Source organism: Rhopilema esculentum, chromosome 11 (assembly GCF_057945365.1).
Source record: "Rhopilema esculentum isolate cy_ngs chromosome 11, ASM5794536v1, whole genome shotgun sequence".
Taxonomy (NCBI): Eukaryota; Metazoa; Cnidaria; class Scyphozoa; order Rhizostomeae; family Rhizostomatidae; genus Rhopilema; species Rhopilema esculentum.
In genome coordinates this window covers 13,547,170-13,565,267 of record NC_142825.1, presented here as the reverse complement: position 1 = coordinate 13,565,267, position 18,098 = coordinate 13,547,170, and the positions used below count along the sequence as shown (strand labels likewise).

The 18,098-nt window shown below is 34.7% G+C and overlaps 1 protein-coding gene across 1 annotated transcript; it reads left to right on the top strand.

Moving 5' to 3' along the window:
• The first annotated feature begins 5,151 nt into the window (after window positions 1-5,151).
• Window positions 5,152-17,652, top strand: LOC135694017 (adenylate kinase 8). The gene is made up of 15 exons (XM_065212646.2): window positions 5,152-5,307; window positions 6,095-6,179; window positions 6,287-6,336; window positions 6,780-6,857; window positions 7,583-7,645; window positions 9,810-9,848; window positions 9,979-10,021; window positions 11,591-11,662; window positions 12,046-12,160; window positions 12,390-12,475; window positions 14,048-14,179; window positions 14,693-14,782; window positions 15,616-15,838; window positions 16,762-16,819; window positions 17,287-17,652. The coding sequence occupies exons 1-15, from the start codon at window positions 5,224-5,226 to the stop codon at window positions 17,455-17,457; spliced, it is 1,389 nt and encodes a 462-aa protein (XP_065068718.2). The 5' UTR covers window positions 5,152-5,223; the 3' UTR covers window positions 17,458-17,652.
• The last annotated feature ends 446 nt before the right edge of the window (window positions 17,653-18,098 follow it).

Sequence of the window (18,098 nt, the reverse complement as noted above, 5' to 3'; positions counted from 1 at the left end):
AACCCAAGAACAGAATGTGAGAAAGCATTTGACACCCTCTAATTCTCTCAGTGATCACGATCTGGTGGTCACAAGTTCGCATCAAGGACGATATGCAAAAAATATTTTACGAAATATGATGAAAGTTGTTTCAGAAACGATCTCGTAAGTCGGCCATAGGAAAACCTGAAGAAAGAACAACATTTTGGAAAAAGCATAGAGATGTACAATATCCAAAGAGCTCTTGAAGTGGGTAGTATAAAAGCAAGCACTCTTAACAAGGAAACTTACAAGGGCGTTGGCTAACAAATGAAATTAGAAGAACGGGGAAAGAAAACGATTGGTCCATTTATCGTTGCTTAGATAATGCAACAACTCGAACCATCAGAAACAGCAAGGCAATTTTTACAAGATCTGCTTTTCAAGAAAACATTAAACGACTAAAGCAGTTTTGGGAGCAAATTAAAGAATGTTTTCCAACAAAATCCTCGAAAGAGAGAAGCAGAAAATATTTCATAATAAATGAAAAATTTACATCTGAAAAACCAAATCGAGCGAATTCTGCATGTTTTTTGTGACGATTGGCAGAAAATTGCAGAATACTTTACCAGCAATAGTGAATCAAAGTTAAGAAAGGGAGGTTCGAGAATAAAAAATAAAACAGTATATAATAAATTTATGAAGAAACTTATTGTTTTGGATTATAGGTCCTGTTCACACTATACCGAATTCATTTCATATCAGATTCACTCCTGTTCATACCTTTAACACTGCTCCGAAAAATCCATTGTCTTTAAGGAGGTACATAGAAACGTGGAATGCTGTTCGTTGTTTTGCTTCCAAATTGAAAATAAATCCATTCTTTATCTGTTACACTGCTTTGTTTTAAAGAAGAAATTATTCGAAATAAGTTTTTTAACAATCTAATGTTGCTTTCCATTAATCTTGTGATAGCTTGACTGATACCATAGTTAATCAGTGTAACTCAGAATCCTTTCACAGTCTATGTAGAAACCATTTCAGCAAACGATAGATGCGTAGACATTTGTATCAACCCGCAATGGGTCGTTAAATGTAATTTTGATGATGATGATGATGTGAAACTCATTATCATTGCAAGGAGCATATTCATTGTTTATAGTCATTTCGTGTCTTGAAAAAAGTGCCAAACGCTTTTTAAAAATCCCGAAAAAGAAGCTGCCGATTCAAAACAGAGAGTTCGTAGAGAAAGCGAATTGGATTCATGGGTTCACACGAGCTCAAAAGTGATCCGATATGGCTCCATTCCACATTCACAGTGGGATGGTTTGACTCCGCATAAACGATACAGAGCGTATCGGATTCAAGGGTCATTGCGTGGACAGAAGGCCTATCTGATATGAAAAGTGATCCGATACGAAATGATTCCGGTTTCGTGTGAACAGAACCATAGCATATCTACTGATCGTTGTTGTTTCTGTTACTGCGTTCATAATCGCAGCAGAATGTCAGCGCTCTAGAAGCTTCAAGACGTTTTCTTCTGTCCAAGGTGCCTTATGATTGGAGATGAATTTCTTGATCTGCGAAAAATTTTTGACAGGGTGGACCATGTGGAACGCTATCTAAACTTCCTATATTTGACATTGAAAACAAGAAGCTTTCCTGGTTTGAGAGTTATCTGTTTGGTAGGAGGCAAATTGTGCCATGTGATGAAGCCTTGTTAGAAATTCAAGTTATTTCATGTGAAGTATGGCAGGGATCCATCTATGGCCCATTGTTCTTTAGCTTACTGATAAACGATATCGATGAAATTGAAGCCAGTGTGATATGATTCTCTATGCTGACGATTCTTTTTGTACGTTCCTGGTAAAAAATGTGATGTTACCGAAGGAAAGTTAAACAGTGATCTAAAGGAGATTGCAAACTTGTTTCTGCAAAATAATATCGTTATTTATCTTAAAAAGACCAAGAACGAGTGCATCCTTTATGGTACACACCAGAGAATCGAAATCTAATCCCATGGAAAACAAAATCAAAGACACAAAGATCAAAGAATCTAACGTGTGCGAATATCTAGGAATAAAGATGGACAAAAACCTGACCTTTTATTATTACCTTGAAAAAATATAATAAAAGCCACATCAGAGTAAAGTTATTGTCGCGTATACGGCATAATATCAGTCCTTGCACAACAGAAACAGTTTACAAGGTAACAATTTTGCTTTAATGTGACAATGTGTTTCTTCACATGGCACCTTAAAAGAAAGAGGTTTTCGAGAACATTCAGAAACGTACACTGAAAGTAATAAATTGCAACAGGCACAGTTTAAAGCTGGAAAAATCAGCGGTATATAAGATAAGATTTCTGCTCTTCCAGTTAAGATTAAAAAATGTTTGCAAAAATTTTAACATTGGCTTTTAATTTCTTATCTTCTTCATGTATATAACTATTATTTCTTTCAGTTCATGTCTATAGACAAGTCCTTTTTTAATGTTGCTGAACAAAGTTAACCTGTATAGATATTAAACTGAAAAAACGACCAATTTCTACAAAAATCTGAAACATGTCGTCATTATAGACTTTTGCACAATCTTGGTTAGATGGCAGAATCACTTGTTTTAACATTGTTTCTAGACTTACAAGATCGAAGAGGCTGTTCTCTTTAAGGGGCAGTTTTTGTTGTTGAAAAGAATATGTTGTTTTATTCTATCATCCAATCTTTGGGTTATGTATCCTAACAGTAAACAATATGAGAATTTAAAGAAAAATTTTGCGATGGCATGTATAATCTTTCAAATGGCAAGGAAGTTGTTTAGTACAAATGTACAGATGGTTGTTTAGTACAATATTGACTATTCTTTGATCATCTCTGTATTCAGGGGCGTCGCGACCGCCCCCAGTAGTATTTCAAAAGGAAATTTCAGGTAAAATCCGCTCGAATGTCATAAAATCAATAAAGGATCAAGCAAAGGTAGTTGCTCCGTTGGTTAAATATGATATTCCTTGATATGAATGAAGGTAAACAAACTAATGATTTGAATATTTGAAGATTTCTTGTTGGCACTAAATCAAAAAATCCAGGCCCTCTTTAGGTAAAATTGTGTCTTGTGTCCATTTTCCCTAAAGTATCTCGGTAGAAGCGTCAACTGTATTTCACTATAGGCTCCAAATTTTTTTAACATTCAAAAGGCATGCTAAGATGGAAAGAGGGATCTAAATTGACAACCAGTGCTGCTTGTTACCTATTTTCAGAAGTAACTGATAACATGGTATTTCTCAAGACCACGGCGAAATTGTACCAGTTGTTTTTATCTGCTGTTCAATTTGTTTGCAAAATAAATTATTTTCAATAGGATTAGGAGGATTTTTTAGTGAAATGTTCTTGAAAGAGTGCATTTTCCAGAGAACTATAAGCATCAAAATTCGAAAATTTCCTGCTCCTTCAGCGGCAACAGCGGCCTCGGGTAGTAACTATATCCTTTGCCCGTTCCGATATAGAGATTTTGACAAAATTATTAGGAAAATTCCGTTATTATCAAATTAAAATAAAAGTTGCGAATTATATACAGAGTTAGATTGACCAAATGCATTGCAGAGGGTTGTGACAGCAACTAAAGAATTTCAGGCCAAAATTTTTTAATCAGGTAAATTTGTAGTTAACACCCCCCCCCCCCCATCAATAAGGCTTGCCTCGTGACGGCCCTGTCTGTATTGCATTCATATTTGAATTTGTTTGTTCAACCACTTCGGTTTTCAACCGCAGGAGAAGTACCAAATGGATTTAGAGAGATTCCTCAGGGCACGTAAAAAATAATAGGGCCCCCATCTCCACTGGATCTCCCAAAGTGGGGTGGGGCCCCCTCTCCACTGGATCTCAAATTGCACCATTGTGCCGTTTTGTTTTCTTTTTGACGATTGTTAAGTTGAAGAAAACTATTTTGAACAGGCTTGAACAGGCAAGTTGAATTTTCGGATAAGAGGTTTACATTTTACTATCAGTATTGATTGGGCATGCATTTGTAAAAAAATTATACCCTGTATTGATAAAAACGAGTTTTTTAAGGAACTACGAGCAGCCAATTGATTAAAATATTAAAAATCTTTCATTAATTGATATTCTCAACGCTTCTTTTAGAAAACGAATGTATGCAAAGCTCCCTTTGCATTTTGCAAACGTCCTAAACTCCCCGGCAAAACGACTAAACATTTCACTAAATATTCCACTCAACTTTTGTTTCACCAATAGTTTAGTGAAAAGTTTAGTCGTTCTGCCACCCTGTTTAGTGTTGTTTAGTCTTGTTGAGTGTTGTTGAGCAAAGTACAGGGCCTGCGCCACTTGGGGGGTGGTGTTGGCCGGGTTGGCCATGCCCCCCCCCGCTTTTTTGCAAAGCAAGTAGTTTTAAAACTCCAATAAAAGGGGTAAGAAGCCTTGGCCTCCTACATTTTTAGCCTTGGCCCCCCACTTTAAAATTTGTGGCGCGGGCCCTGAAGTTTGATCCTGGTCAAAAATGTTTAGCGTTTTTAGTGTTGTTTAGCAAATGTTTAGTTGTTTTGCTACCAACTAAAAACATTTATTGCAATCGTGCAGGCGCCCTAGCTGTGCAAATCCAAAGGTTTTCGTCTGTTTTCGTTGGTTTTCCTGTCTCTACGTGACCCAAAAAGCCTTTATGAAACATCTGAGTATCTCGTTGTACGTCACTATGTCTCCTTCAACAGTCAACTTTGTTGTCAATGTGCTAAAAAGTCTTTTCTTTCCCCGTCGCTTCATCCAATTCTTTTTTTTATCCACTGCTTGTATATTTAACAAAATAAACCAAAAGCATAATCCTATGCAAGATCCCCTACAACCCAACAGCGTCATAGACAGCCCACAATTCAAAAAGTTGAGTGAAGTTTAGTGAAAAGTTTAGACACGTTTTGCCACCCTCGTTAAACTTCGCTCAACTTCACTAAACTAAAGTTGGGTGCAATGTTTAATGAAAACTAAAGTTTGTGAGGGGAGTGTAGATAAAAATCTTTGTTAGAAGTATCGTCTAGCTGTGATATTCATCGGTTAGAAAATGTTTGTATCCTCAAGTTTTCAAACAGGTTTTGCAGAATTTTTTACAATCTCCTTTAATCATTTCAATGCTCATAATTATTTTCTTTTTGTGCGTTACCAGATATCGTGGTTGGATGTGCGGAGGAGAAAAGCTTGCGCTGTCTTATCCCTGTGACTGTCATGGCAACTTGCAACTATCAGGATCTGTTTTTCAGCTTCTAAAATGGATGCCACGAAAAGGCCTTTGCTGATCCCTCCAGAATTCTCTGTTTATGCAGAGAAACATGGCATATTCCAAATCTATGAGGTGAGCTAAAACAAATTTTATTTGCCCGTTTTTTGATTTTTTTAAAGGGTGCCTTTTTGGGCTGCCAATAATTTATGGGCCTTATGATGATGAATTAATTCCTGCTGAACTCAAAGGCAAAGGACAAAGTGAATTAACAGCAACAGTTCAGCAGGTCTCACTCGTGATTAAAATGGTAAAATAAAACTGACCAATTTGTAAAGTCATGTTTGTTTGAATTATATTCAAACTATCTTAAGTTTATCTATCGATAGATATATCTGATAGGGCTAAAAACACATTGTCGTTTTTGAAGTAGCTCAAAGGCCCTTTAAATGGTCAGGGCAAACAAATATTTGTAATTGGCCGTTTCATTAAATCAAAGTTTCCATTTGAAAGAATTAAAATGCTAGTAATAATTGTAGAACAAATGTTCTGTAAGTTCTATAGTGATTTGTCACATGTTATCCTCAGTACAAATATTTGTTAGGCAGCCAGATCTTTTAAAATACATCTTAATGTAAAACTGGAAAGAAAACATAAGAGTTTTGATGCAGCAAAAGTGTCTATGTTTTTGCTGAAACATTCTTATTTATTACATTCAAACATTCTATATTCCATTCTTATTGAAAACTCTTTTGATAAAAAATATGATGCTAGCTTAAACAGAAATGAGAAGTTTTCGATTTGACTATACCTGCAATGTTTGTTCTTTTTTAATCAATTTGCTGTTATCCAAGATATCAAATTTTACAGTAACTTTATTCATTTTATCAGTGATCTTTAATTCTATATTTCATGCTTTCAGAAACTAATCCAGAAGCTTGTTATACATCAACCTACAGATCCAGTACAGTTTATGATACAACAGTTGGAAGAACCAGAAGATGACGGTAAGACTTAATGGCATTCGGTAGTAAAATTTGACATATTCATCTTTTACAAACAGAATTGCGATCAATTTTTTACAGATTACAAAATTAAATTATCTTTTATGCAGCACCAATGATTATTATTCATGGACCACCTGGTTCTGGAAAAAGAAGCCTGGTAAGAAAATTTTAAGCGATTATCTATGTTTCATTCCTTTTTTTACATGTCCCTTTTTTAATGAAAATAATTTGAGTGAATTTCAAGCTATGAAAGAACTACTAAGAATACAAGTCAAAGATGAAAATTGCTCTTGGTGGGTCTGTCATTTAGTGCTAATGCCTTATAGGCAGAGCTGTACAGGATAGTTGTATGGAACAGGATGGTTGTAACTTATAACTCAGAAATTGTGTTTGTTCTCTCTTCTTGCATTCCCTCTTTTATCATAATTGCCTTCTTCTCTGTAAGTTTGTGAATATAATACAAAAGGCTTGATCTCATTCTTAATCAACTTTGCCTTTATAAAAAATCTTTTTTAGTAAATCTTAAGTGAATTCTGGGGAATGAGGGCTTATAATTTGATCATTTGGGTTGTCACAAGCACCTAACGTTTTCTTATTCAGACAAAAATGGTAGCTGATAAACTTAATGTTGTTCACTTGTCAAGAGAAATTCTATTTGGAGGTAAAGCTGATTCCCAGGTAGGGCTTATTGCAGCTATAATTATTATCTTTCAATTGTTGGTTATATTGGACACTTTTCCTGTGTGAAAGTGATTAATGTTTGCATGAACAGTGCCCAATTAGCTGAGAATCTGTCTGAATGTGTTTTAAGAGTAATTTTTATGTCTATGCAGAGCTGATACCAACGAGAGGCATGAAAAGGGGTGCCCCCCTACAAGGCTGTTTGTCTGAAATCTGAATGCTTGTCAGAAAATTTTAGGATTCTCCATAAGTCACATCCCAACGGCTGGCTGATGATAGTCTATTTAGCTTTCCATATTTTACTGCTGGTAGTTTTGCTTTCAATTGATTATTTTATATTGCATGCATGCAATATAGCCAATTATATAGCTTACACACATGTACTGAAAATGGCCAAGAAAGTTAGCCCTTGCTGAATAAGTTAGTCCTCTGTCTTGATTAGTCAAGAGACACTTTATGTTCCTTTTTAAAGTATTTTTTTCAAGGTATTTTCATTTTTAGAAATATTTAGACTGTTAAAATTTCTGTGAAATTTTCTCCCTTATAAAAACATTTTTATGTGATTATGTGATTGTCTCTTAACACATTCTTAGTCTTCTCTGCCAACAAATTTTTTAAAACACTACAAAACAACTGAAACATTATTTACAATAGTAAAAACATCTTTCTTTATCAAGTCTTGACATGTTGATATTATCCAATGTTTTTTTTCTCATTGCTAGGACAGTGAAATCCTGTCATCTACATTGATAAAGAGGCTTCAAGAAAAAGACTGCACTCAACAGGTAAGATGATTTCTCACAACGTTCTTGATAGATTTACTATAAAACACACCTTTTTTCATTTGTAAGGACAAAAGTATGTTTGATCTCCAAATTTCTGTCTTAATCTGTAAAATGATGTGAGATGAACCATTGCTTTTTTATTGAATGATTTTGACCTTTTTTACTGCATTCTTTATATTTGCAAAAGTTAGTGATTATGACAGCATACTCATTTGGAAAAGAATTATGACAAGATAGGGATTGCTGGTCTGAACAGGCTCAGTTCCCAGTTCCTTTTAAAGGAGAACTGACACGCCAAAATAAGTTTGGCTAAAACGGTAGTTTGTGACAAGCAAATTCCGGGATCGAAAAAAATTTTTAAATCACAGTTACCGTTTTTGAAATACAGGCGTTTTAAGTTGAGAAACGACAATTGTTCCGACAACTTGAGACTCGAGGCGAAAATCGTCACGAGTGGGCGATCATCTTTGACGTCACAAGTGACATGTTCTCAGCACGTATTGTGTTTCTCTATAGAAACCTTTAAGAAAATGCTGCGGACAAATGTTTATTTTGTGCATCTGAAAGGAGCTAATTTTGCATTTTTGACACATAATTGACTTTTTCAATGGTTCGGGACTCTGAATCCGAGTTTTATTACACTGATTTCGAAACAAATGGAAAATTTCAGCCGTCTGAGTTTTTGCTACCAACCAGCGCTGCCGCTTGGGCAGACAGTCGTTCCATGGCTCAACAGTGACGATATTATGAACAAAAACAGAACGAAAGTACAAACTGATATGGAGTTTCTATTAAAAACATTGCTATTGCTACAATCTAAATGGGATCAGGTATCGTAAAACTAGAATTTCATTTCAGATTGAGGGGTCTTTGTCCAGACTGCTTTGTCTGTATGGCCTAATTCGCTGAAATGCCTATGATGCCCTAAACGGAACTGCAAGTTATTCACTATCAATATAGCATTCTATGATTGTTTTTCCATGTTTCAAACTCGTTAACTGTATCGTGGTATTAAATAGTAAAGGCGGGTTGAAAGTCTCACTTGTGCGGATTATATGCCATTTTCACCGGGTGTGAAGGGTTTCGGGAATTACCTTTAAGGCTGTTGAAAAATCTGGATCTACGAAATAGGCTCTTAGCTCTTAGTCACAGAACTTGATTTCTTAGTCGAAGAAAATGATTTTTAGTTGTCATAGGAATATCAACTGGCGCATTATCTTCTTTTGCAAACAATTTTGACTTGGGTAGGGGATGGTCTTTTTCAAGACTAGGTTATTCCCTAGTATCTCAACCTCTGTTAAAATACGATAATCAAGTTCAGTGAAATTATTATTTAGTCACACTCGCAGCTCCCGTCAACCAAGGTTTTTTCTTGAATTCATATTTCTGCACCCTAAGCAGGTTGCAGGATCGTTTTTACCGCCGTCTCCACTAGATTTCGTTTGTCTTTTGGCTATTGCTTCATCCCCCCCTCCCTCATGTTGCGATTTTATTTGTAATTATAAAAGTAAAAACTTTGAAGAAACGGTATCAGTTTTCAAACAAAGTCGACTCCTTTTTTCACAAGCTTAGAGGTTCTTTCAATGTTTCAAAGCATGCTGGTTCGAAGATTTCATGGCAAAAATTTTATGTGGATATTGGAAGATTTTCTAGCTTTTTTATACTTATAAATGAAATGCCTGACAATTTTTTGTCTTTTCACCGCGGACTATTTTCAATAAAACACGAAACTTCATTTGTACTTTCACCGTTGCGGTGAAAGCCTTTACAACGGCATTGTTAACATGTCACTTGTGACGTCAACCGAGAATTTTAACAACTCCTGGCGATAATCTTGTTTCCGCTTCGAGAAATTCCCGAGTCCTGGCTGTGACGTAATTGACGGATAAAAGTGCAAATATCAGAAAAACGGTGAATCTTAGAAGAAAACTTTTTCCAGATTTGAAGTCAGCGACAAATTTTGCATAGAATAAGCTAAAGTCATTTTTGCGTGTCAGTTCTCCTTTAAAACTGATTACTTTGCATTTGATTGTATTGAAAAATTGATTGTGTCTAATGCAATGTTGTCTCTGGAATGATTCATATTATGTTCTGTTCAAAAATCACAGCTTAGATTTTAGCGATAAGTGTATATGTCCCTAATGCATAGAATTATTCTTTTTAGGGTTGGGTGTTAGAAGGTTTGCCTGAAAATAGACAACAGGTGAGCACATACTTTTTGCTTCATCGACTAAGGACATGTATAACAGAGTGATATCATGTTTTCTAATTAAATACCACATTGCAAAAATACGCATTTCATTAATAAGTAGCAATCTTTTTTTCTTTTTTAGGCCCTTGCTTTGCAAGGAGCAGGAGTCTTCCCGAAACATTTTGGTGAGATTTTTATTTGCTTTTATGATTCAATCACACTTTGTCACCAAGTAAATGGCGAATTTGACATTGAAATTCAGAGTTACAAAGTGATGCTACCATCTTAGGTATATATAAAATGAATATATATTATCATAAATAACATTAGTAATAGTGATCTTCTTCTGGGCTCTGATCTTCATCCAGTACAGCAATGGTTTTGAGCAGTACCTCATTAAGAGCACCCAAAATATGCATTTAGTTTTCACCAGCATAATCTGCTCTGCTATGATCTAACAACTAAAGCTGACAATTTTGCAAATTTTCAAGTCAGAATTTGCTTAGTTTGAACACTTGTAAGGCAGAAAATATGGCCTTTGGTCACAAACGAGAAATTGAAGGGCCTCTCCAGCCAAATTTTGCACTTGCATTTTATTGGCTAATCTAAAGGAGTTGAACCTGCAGATCACGAATTCGTTATTTGTTTTTCGTAATTTTCTACAGTTTGTGAGATATAAGCTCATGCATTTCGATAATTGAATTGAATTAACCGAAAAAAATTTTCGATTTGGTGACACTGTGACGTCACAGTGTATTTCGTTAGTCTCGCCTTAAACCGAATCGAACGACGGCGATTCGCAAATTGAACACTGCAAGTGATGGTACTCTCAGTTCTGTTCCACCGGCTTTTAGTTTGAGCATTTTAGATATCAATTCTGAAGCCTTTAGTTGTTCATCGTTTCTGGAGAACAACTGAAGTGTCAATTTTGATTAATTATACGCGAAGGAAGAGCTGGAACAGGAAGCCGTAGCTTTGTGGGCCTACACATGTGATCAAAACAAAGTCGTGACACAGCATGGACACATTCCAACCCGCAAACTTCGAATGATTGTAAACATTTAATATTTTTCGATCCTAAACAGCTCGTGCTCTAGATTTAGATGCCGTTATCAACGCGTGACCATGACTCCTTCACGATTCGGTGTAAGATATACGAAATTCACGGCGAACGAGAGCCGCACATTGTGACGTCAGAATGTCACAAAACTGATTCGGCTTTTGTCGTTTTTTTATCGGAAAGGTGCAACTCTTATAGCCTTATAACTTCTAAACTAATTGGAATTTTGCAAAAACAAGGACTTTGCCATAAAATACGCACCAGTTTTTAGTCAATAAAAATTTTTTTTTTGGCTGGAGAGGCCCTTTAACCATATCCTTGGTCAAACTAGAGCTGAAAATATATGGAAGACTAATAAAACAGGTTCAAAAAGAAAAAACCTATGGTTTACAGTGGATGAAAATCTGACATAGAATAAGCAATATAAAATATTGGTGCAAAATTTAAGGTGCAATTAAAAGTGTTTTTTTTGTCTCTGGGGATACAAATGATATAAAATGATACAAAATAAGTTAAACGATGTCCCATGCAACTAGGGGAATATTTTCAAAACCTTTCCTTGTCTCAAATGCAATATGCAACTTTTGTAACTGTATATGTTTGACTGTTATGCAGACAAAGTGACTCCTCACATTCTTATTAAACACTAAAATTAACTAATTTTATCATCCTGTTTCTTTTATGTCATCTGCAGTAATACTCTTTGTTCCTGACACTGTTTTAATTGAAAGAGTCATGGGAAAACGGATCGATCCTATTACAGGAGGTTGGTTTAATAATCTTATATCATCTGATTTAAGTAATTTCTATTTAATGAAAGTTAAACTATACGTTTTATATATTTATTCAAATTTTAACTAAACTGCTTCGTTATATTTTTTAGTCAATTTTCATTGCACTTCTTCTAATTTTTATTTGCTATAACTTTTATTTACGATATTGCAGCCCTCAATAGTAAAAGTTAGTTAAGTTTTTTCCAGATCAATTTTTGGGATCTGACTAGCAAATTGTTGATTTCTCAAACGTGGTAATTAATGGCTTTGCTTGATTCTTTGATGTGCGTTTATCAACTTTAGATTTGTGTGACTATTGTCTATTGTCTATAAGCTAGCAATGTGGCTAATATTTTTATTCTTTGTTTAATCTTAGATGTGTATCATACGACTTTTGATCCTCCAAACAATCCAGATATTTTAAGAAGGCTAGAAATTGATCCAAATTCTCAAGAAGATGTAATGATAAAAAGACTTCTAGAATATCACAGGTTTGACGTTATAAATTTTTTTTCGCTATATTAAAATACAGCACTTCTTTATAATTCCTACTTTTCTTACGCTTGTGTTACTAAAAGTGCTCCATTTCCTTTAGGCCATTTTTCTGTATTTTGGATCCTGCAACTTTTTAGAAAATTCTAAGATTTTTGCATTTTCAAATTAAATCGATAGTTATTTGCATGAAGTATACATTTATTCGTTCAATGTTATTCTTTTCAGGACTATTCCAGGCATAATGTCTTGTTTTGAGCATGTATCGAAACGAGTAGATGCTGACCAGCCAATGTCGGATGTTTTTGTCCAAGGTATGCACCGTGGAAGTTGAAATTTGCTTTTTGCTGCTACTTTTTGCTTTACATTTTGTTTGCTTTTCCACTTATTCATAAGGTTTTTTCAACTGTTAAATTTTGATAATTCGGCTGCGAAATTAGCATTTCAAAATCTATATTTTAAACTATAAATAAAATCTATAAATATATTTTAACAGTTAAGGGCTCATTTAAAGGGTGAAATATTTAGCAATTTTGTAAAAACGGCACTTCTAGAAATTTTCAGGGATTCACCGGACCTAGAACAGAAAAGTTTTAAACGGGGTTTATTAGAAAGGGTGGACTCTATTTTGAATAGTTTGAATTGAATGTTAGTTAACTTCCTTTGAGATTTTATCTAGTAAATACAAGTTTACTTCAAGTTGAAAAGACCTCATTAGCAGAGATATGACATCAAGTTTGCAAAGATTTAAATGTTCAGAAATTTAATTATTGATCCTCCATTCAAATCATGAATTGAATGATGACGTAAATAGGTGAAAATTGCATTATGGAGTCGGAGAATGTATGCACTGTGTCACATTTCCACTTTGTCAGTTATAACGGGATATCCAATTCATAAATTGCCTGACTATGTCTATAAAAGATGCTAAAAGAAACTGTGGCATTGATACATTATATGGTTTTTCTTGCAAATCTATATGAAGTTTATTGTTTTTATTCCATTTATCTTATAATTTTTATCGTCACTCGCCAATCTCCTTATAAGCATTTGTAAGATGTATCTCGTATGGCATGCATAATAAAATTAATATAGCAACAAAGAAGTACGGATTCGAAAATTTAATACTGGCAACTTAAGTCTGAACCAAGATCGTTTGTTGATTGCTTTAAATAAATTGCCATCAACAGCTTTTACTTCTTCTTAATCATCTCAGACAGATCAATGCTGAATTTTTGCTTCCATTTCTTTATCATGAGCAGATTTTTCCAGCTGCGTATCATAGTTTTCCATCATCAACGATAATATTCAATATTATTGAATGTACTTTTATCAAGGTGGCTTTAACACCAAATGACTTGGAAACTTTTGCAAAAAAATTTTTTGTTTCTCCTGCTGTCATTATTTCTCCTTCTATTTCCAGTTGTATGACATACTTCCATTGCTTTCTTCTCAGCTCATATTCTAGGAAAAAATGTGAAAGTTAACTGAAATACTAACTCGTAGATTGGAAGCTGGTAGAAGTTATGGAATATCGACATACGAATCAAGCATTGAAGCATTGATTCTTCGTAGCTGTTACAGGGCCCACGCCACCGGGGGGGGGGGGGAGAGGTTGGGGCCATGGTCTCCAACTTTTTTGCAAAGCAAGAAGTTTTTTTAAGCAGCAGTAAAAGGGAAAAAAGCCTTTGCCCCCTATTTTTGCTAGGCTTGCCCCACCCCCCACCCCCTCCTCCCACTTACAAATTCGTTGCATAGGCCCTGTGTTTTTGAATACAGTACGCGTTATCGTAGATTCCGTGCCATCCAAACTGACACAATTTATGAATTTGTTATATCTTTAATGAAAATTTCATCTTTTTGCAACAAGTTACTTTATTATGTAGTCATGTCATTTCTCCGCACAAAGAGAAGGACAGTCGCACCGCATACACCGCGTGTTATTCTTCTCGGCCCAACCGGAAGCGGAAAAAGTGTGCAAGCATCTCTTCTTGCTAGCAAATACCAGTTAGTTAACGGTACGTTTAAAATTCTCGCTAAACTGTGTTATTGCTAAAATTTCAAAAAGTCAATTACATTCGTTGTAATTCCTAATATTTTTATGTTGATAACTACAAATTCATTTTTTTGGAAATCATAATTTGCCAATATTTTTCTTCTTAAGTTTTTCCAAAGGATTAAAACCCTACAGAAAATTTTCGCGAGCAATGCCAAAGAATTTAAGAACCTTCAGATTCTCTTTTTTGGTTAAAAACATACTCAGCATTGGCGTTCCTTCAAATACGTTGCCAATGAGAGTGTAGATAAAACATACTGTAAAACCTCTGATCCTGAAAACCTTGTATAATATATTTATGATTCAAACACAATATAATATAAAGACATTCGTAGAATTAAACCAATTCAATACACAGAACTAGAATTGTAACAAAGCCTGTTGTTCCAGTTTAACCTTTCAAATATTTTCGAAGCTATCGTCTGTCAAGACAATCGTCTTTCAGTTTCATAATTTTAAAATCAATGTCTTTTAGTATGCAGTGATGATATTGTGAAACAGGCTCTCGCTGATGACTCAGACCTTGGTCAGTCGTTGCAACCATACATCGAAAGGGGAGTAACAAGTATGTATATAAAATATAGTGTCTTGTCTATACTTCAGTCCTCGTACCTTACTCTTCGTAGCTCACTGTAGCTTGCATTGAGGCCTAAAACACCTGTATCTTTTGGGAGTATCAAGTTTCTTATTCTTTTCCACAAGAATTATTAATGAGCCGCTCCCGTACATTTTGTTCTAACTGTTTGAGCGACTGTTTATCAAACCTTAGTCAACGTATCTTTCTGTTCTTTTATCAATAACTTGTAACAAAGTTTTGAAATAAATTTTTGCTAGATCTAAATAGAAATTTATCGCTCGCTCTGAGATTTCAGCAGTGGATTTGTTTCTTTTCTGGGGTTATGACAATTCCTAGCATCTTTATACTTTATTTTTATTTTGTCTACCATTATCATATTATATCGACGAATAGCATCATGATATTATTGTTTTAAAGCTTTTGAAAATTTTTTATTAGGGCAGGTCTTGTTTCTCCAAGTGTTTAATAAACTAGAAAGATATACAGAAACAAAACAATACGACGACGAGAATCCAATGTCACGAGATAAAATTTTCAAAATAAATTAAATTTAAAGAATATACTAAATTTTAAATTAAATTTATTTTGAAAATTTTATCTCGTGACATTGGATTCTCGTCGTCGTATTGCTTTGTTCCTGTATACCTTTCATAACAACACTCATGGCAAGATTCACAGAATCCGGCGGACAGCATATCCTGCGGTTCTTCCTTCTCACACATTTAATAAACTAAACTCCTTTTTATATCGATTTTGACAGACATGTATTCTTTTGAATATTATATATCATGTACTCAATAATATTTCATCTTTCCTTCTAGTTCCTGACGACTTGGTTTTGAAGATTATAACAAATCGCTTAGGCCGCCTTGATGCTGTCAAGAGGGGCTGGGTATTGCACGGATTTCCAAAGACTCGTTCACAATGCGATGCCCTTGCTTCTGCAGGATATGAACCAAACCGAGTTATCTTCTTGGATGCCCCAACAGATACGATACTCGAACGACTCACGCTGCGAGCTGTTGACCCAATCACTGGAGAAAGGTAAAATTTGTGCATTCTAGCTGTTAAGTAAGCTGTAATTTAAGTGACATACATACATATTTTCAACCACGCTTTCATGTCAGAAACAGGCCGGTTTGCTGCAACTTCGAGTTCTACGTTAAAAGATTTTCTCAGCCAACTGTAAATGTTGAAATGTCAGAGGTAAAGTAGATCAACTCGGCTGAAGTAAAATTTTATTTGTTGGGAGCTGTAATCATTGACTGTATATATATATATATGCAACATTATAGTCTGTCTGATGAGTGCGCAAGCACGAAACTCGGAGTAACAGAGGACATGTCTCATTTCTAGTCTATATTCTATTTTATTATATATATATATATGTATGTATATTGCTACTATGTGTATATTGAGCAATTCTGGAACTTGTAATACAGTCTAGGTTCTCAATATCCAATGTATCAATTATATACAAATCACCTAATATCTTATGTTTCTTGGACAAAAATGTTTGTTCATCAATATTCATTTCTTTTATATAAGTTAATGGTGCTCCAATTTTTTTCCATGAAGTTTTAAATGCTTATTTTAATTTATTCTAATTTTTATACAGTTGCTACCCGTAAATGATATTTAATATCTTAGGGGAGCGGTCTGTGTACGTTTGAATGAGTAGTAGGTGGAAAACCTACCTTAAATCAGTAATATAATGTATATGAAAATTATATTGTCTGCAATTTACAATTGTCAGCTAACCCCCCTTACCTCTACCACCCGCCCTTACCCCTATCAAACCTAGCTTCTATCCAAAGTCAAATATAAAGCATGTGTCTTCCATTCAAGTAAAATTTATTAATTTAGCTATTAGAATTGATATAATGTGGAGAATGTTGTTGCTTCATTCATATATAATCGTCTTTTCACTTCAATATTTCGATTCACGTATGATTTTTTTTAATCAGATATCATCTACTGTATGCACCACCAAGAACTGGAGAGATCAAAAATAGATTACATACGGTAATGATTCAACATATGTCTTCTTTTCCTGTGTTGGTGTATCAGTACGACACTTGCTTAACCGTAACCACACTGGCAGCGTTACCAAAGATCAGAAGTTCTTAGATAATGGCTCAAATCTCCCTATAGCTTCTGCTAAATGCTTCTAACTAAAGTTGTTAAGATAAAGTCAAATTTAGTCTACTGGAAAATCCTTTTCTTTTATCTCAGCCTGTTATCTCGTTTATCCTTTACCTTATATCTCAAATAGTCGTGGCAGATTTCATTTAAAGCCGAAACATGTGGCTTTCTATAATAATTTATAGTGACTAACGATTGAGTTTCAGTTTGTTCCTTTAAGACCTTGTTACAGATTCATTTCATAATCTTTACTTCATTTTGCTGTTTCAATTTTTTCCTTTTTGCAGTAGCTTTCAGATACATTGTGTTCAGTTTCATCCTTTATAGTGCAGTTATTTCTTTTTCAGCATCCGGAAGATGAAGAGAGTGAGGTTCTTGCCCGTCTGTCAGAATACCAAGCCCATCACGAGGATATGCAAGACAATTTCCGTGAAGGACAACGTGTTAATGCAGATCAAGATTTGCAGACTGTCTTTGAATGCATTGAAAGCATAATCGTTAATCCGTTGCCGAATTAATTTGATGCAAACTGAAGTTTAACCCAGCACATTGTAGATAATCACTTCTCGTTAGTTTTAATGTACAGTTTAACATTCAGTATATTAAGCTTTGAGATTTATTTGGAATACTTGCATACTATTTAGTATTTTCCTTATATGAGTTTATTTTTGCACGCACTAGAAGAAAATCCAAATTCTGTTGACTTTGTAAAATTTGAGCAGTTATGCAAATGTTCTTGGAACCAGTATGTACATCCGCTACTGAAAATTTTGACCTTGAACCCGATGTAAAAAAGCCTGGTTACAGTAAATGATAACCTAGGTAATATAAACCTTATTAAAAGTTTAGTTAATGTAATCGAATACATTGCTAAAATTCATTAAAAAAGGAGAAAAAAGGGAGCTTGAACAAGGGCGCAGGGGGAGCAGGGGTTTGGGCCCCCGATATTCTATAGGATTCCCAAACTAAAACGTTTGCAGGTCTTACTGTGTTGAAAAATGCGCTCATGATAGTTTGTTGTCTTTGAACACCTATCAAGTCCCCACAGATATTCACTGTTGATAGCTGAGTAATGTCATTCAAAAAACAGTGTTAAATGAGAATCGCAATGTTTTTGATAACGCATTGAATTTCAAGCTTATGAACTTAGATCAGGAGT

Excerpts from the sequence above, each read along its gene's own strand:
- LOC135694017 (XM_065212646.2), top strand. The coding sequence starts at position 5,224 with ATGGATGCCACGAAAAGGCCTTTGCTGATCCCTCCAGAATTCTCTGTT. Across the intron at positions 6,858-7,582 it reads GAGGTAAAGCTGATTCCCAG|GACAGTGAAATCCTGTCATC; the intron begins GTAGGGCTTATT and ends TCTCATTGCTAG. Across the intron at positions 14,783-15,615 it reads CATCGAAAGGGGAGTAACAA|TTCCTGACGACTTGGTTTTG; the intron begins GTATGTATATAA and ends CTTTCCTTCTAG.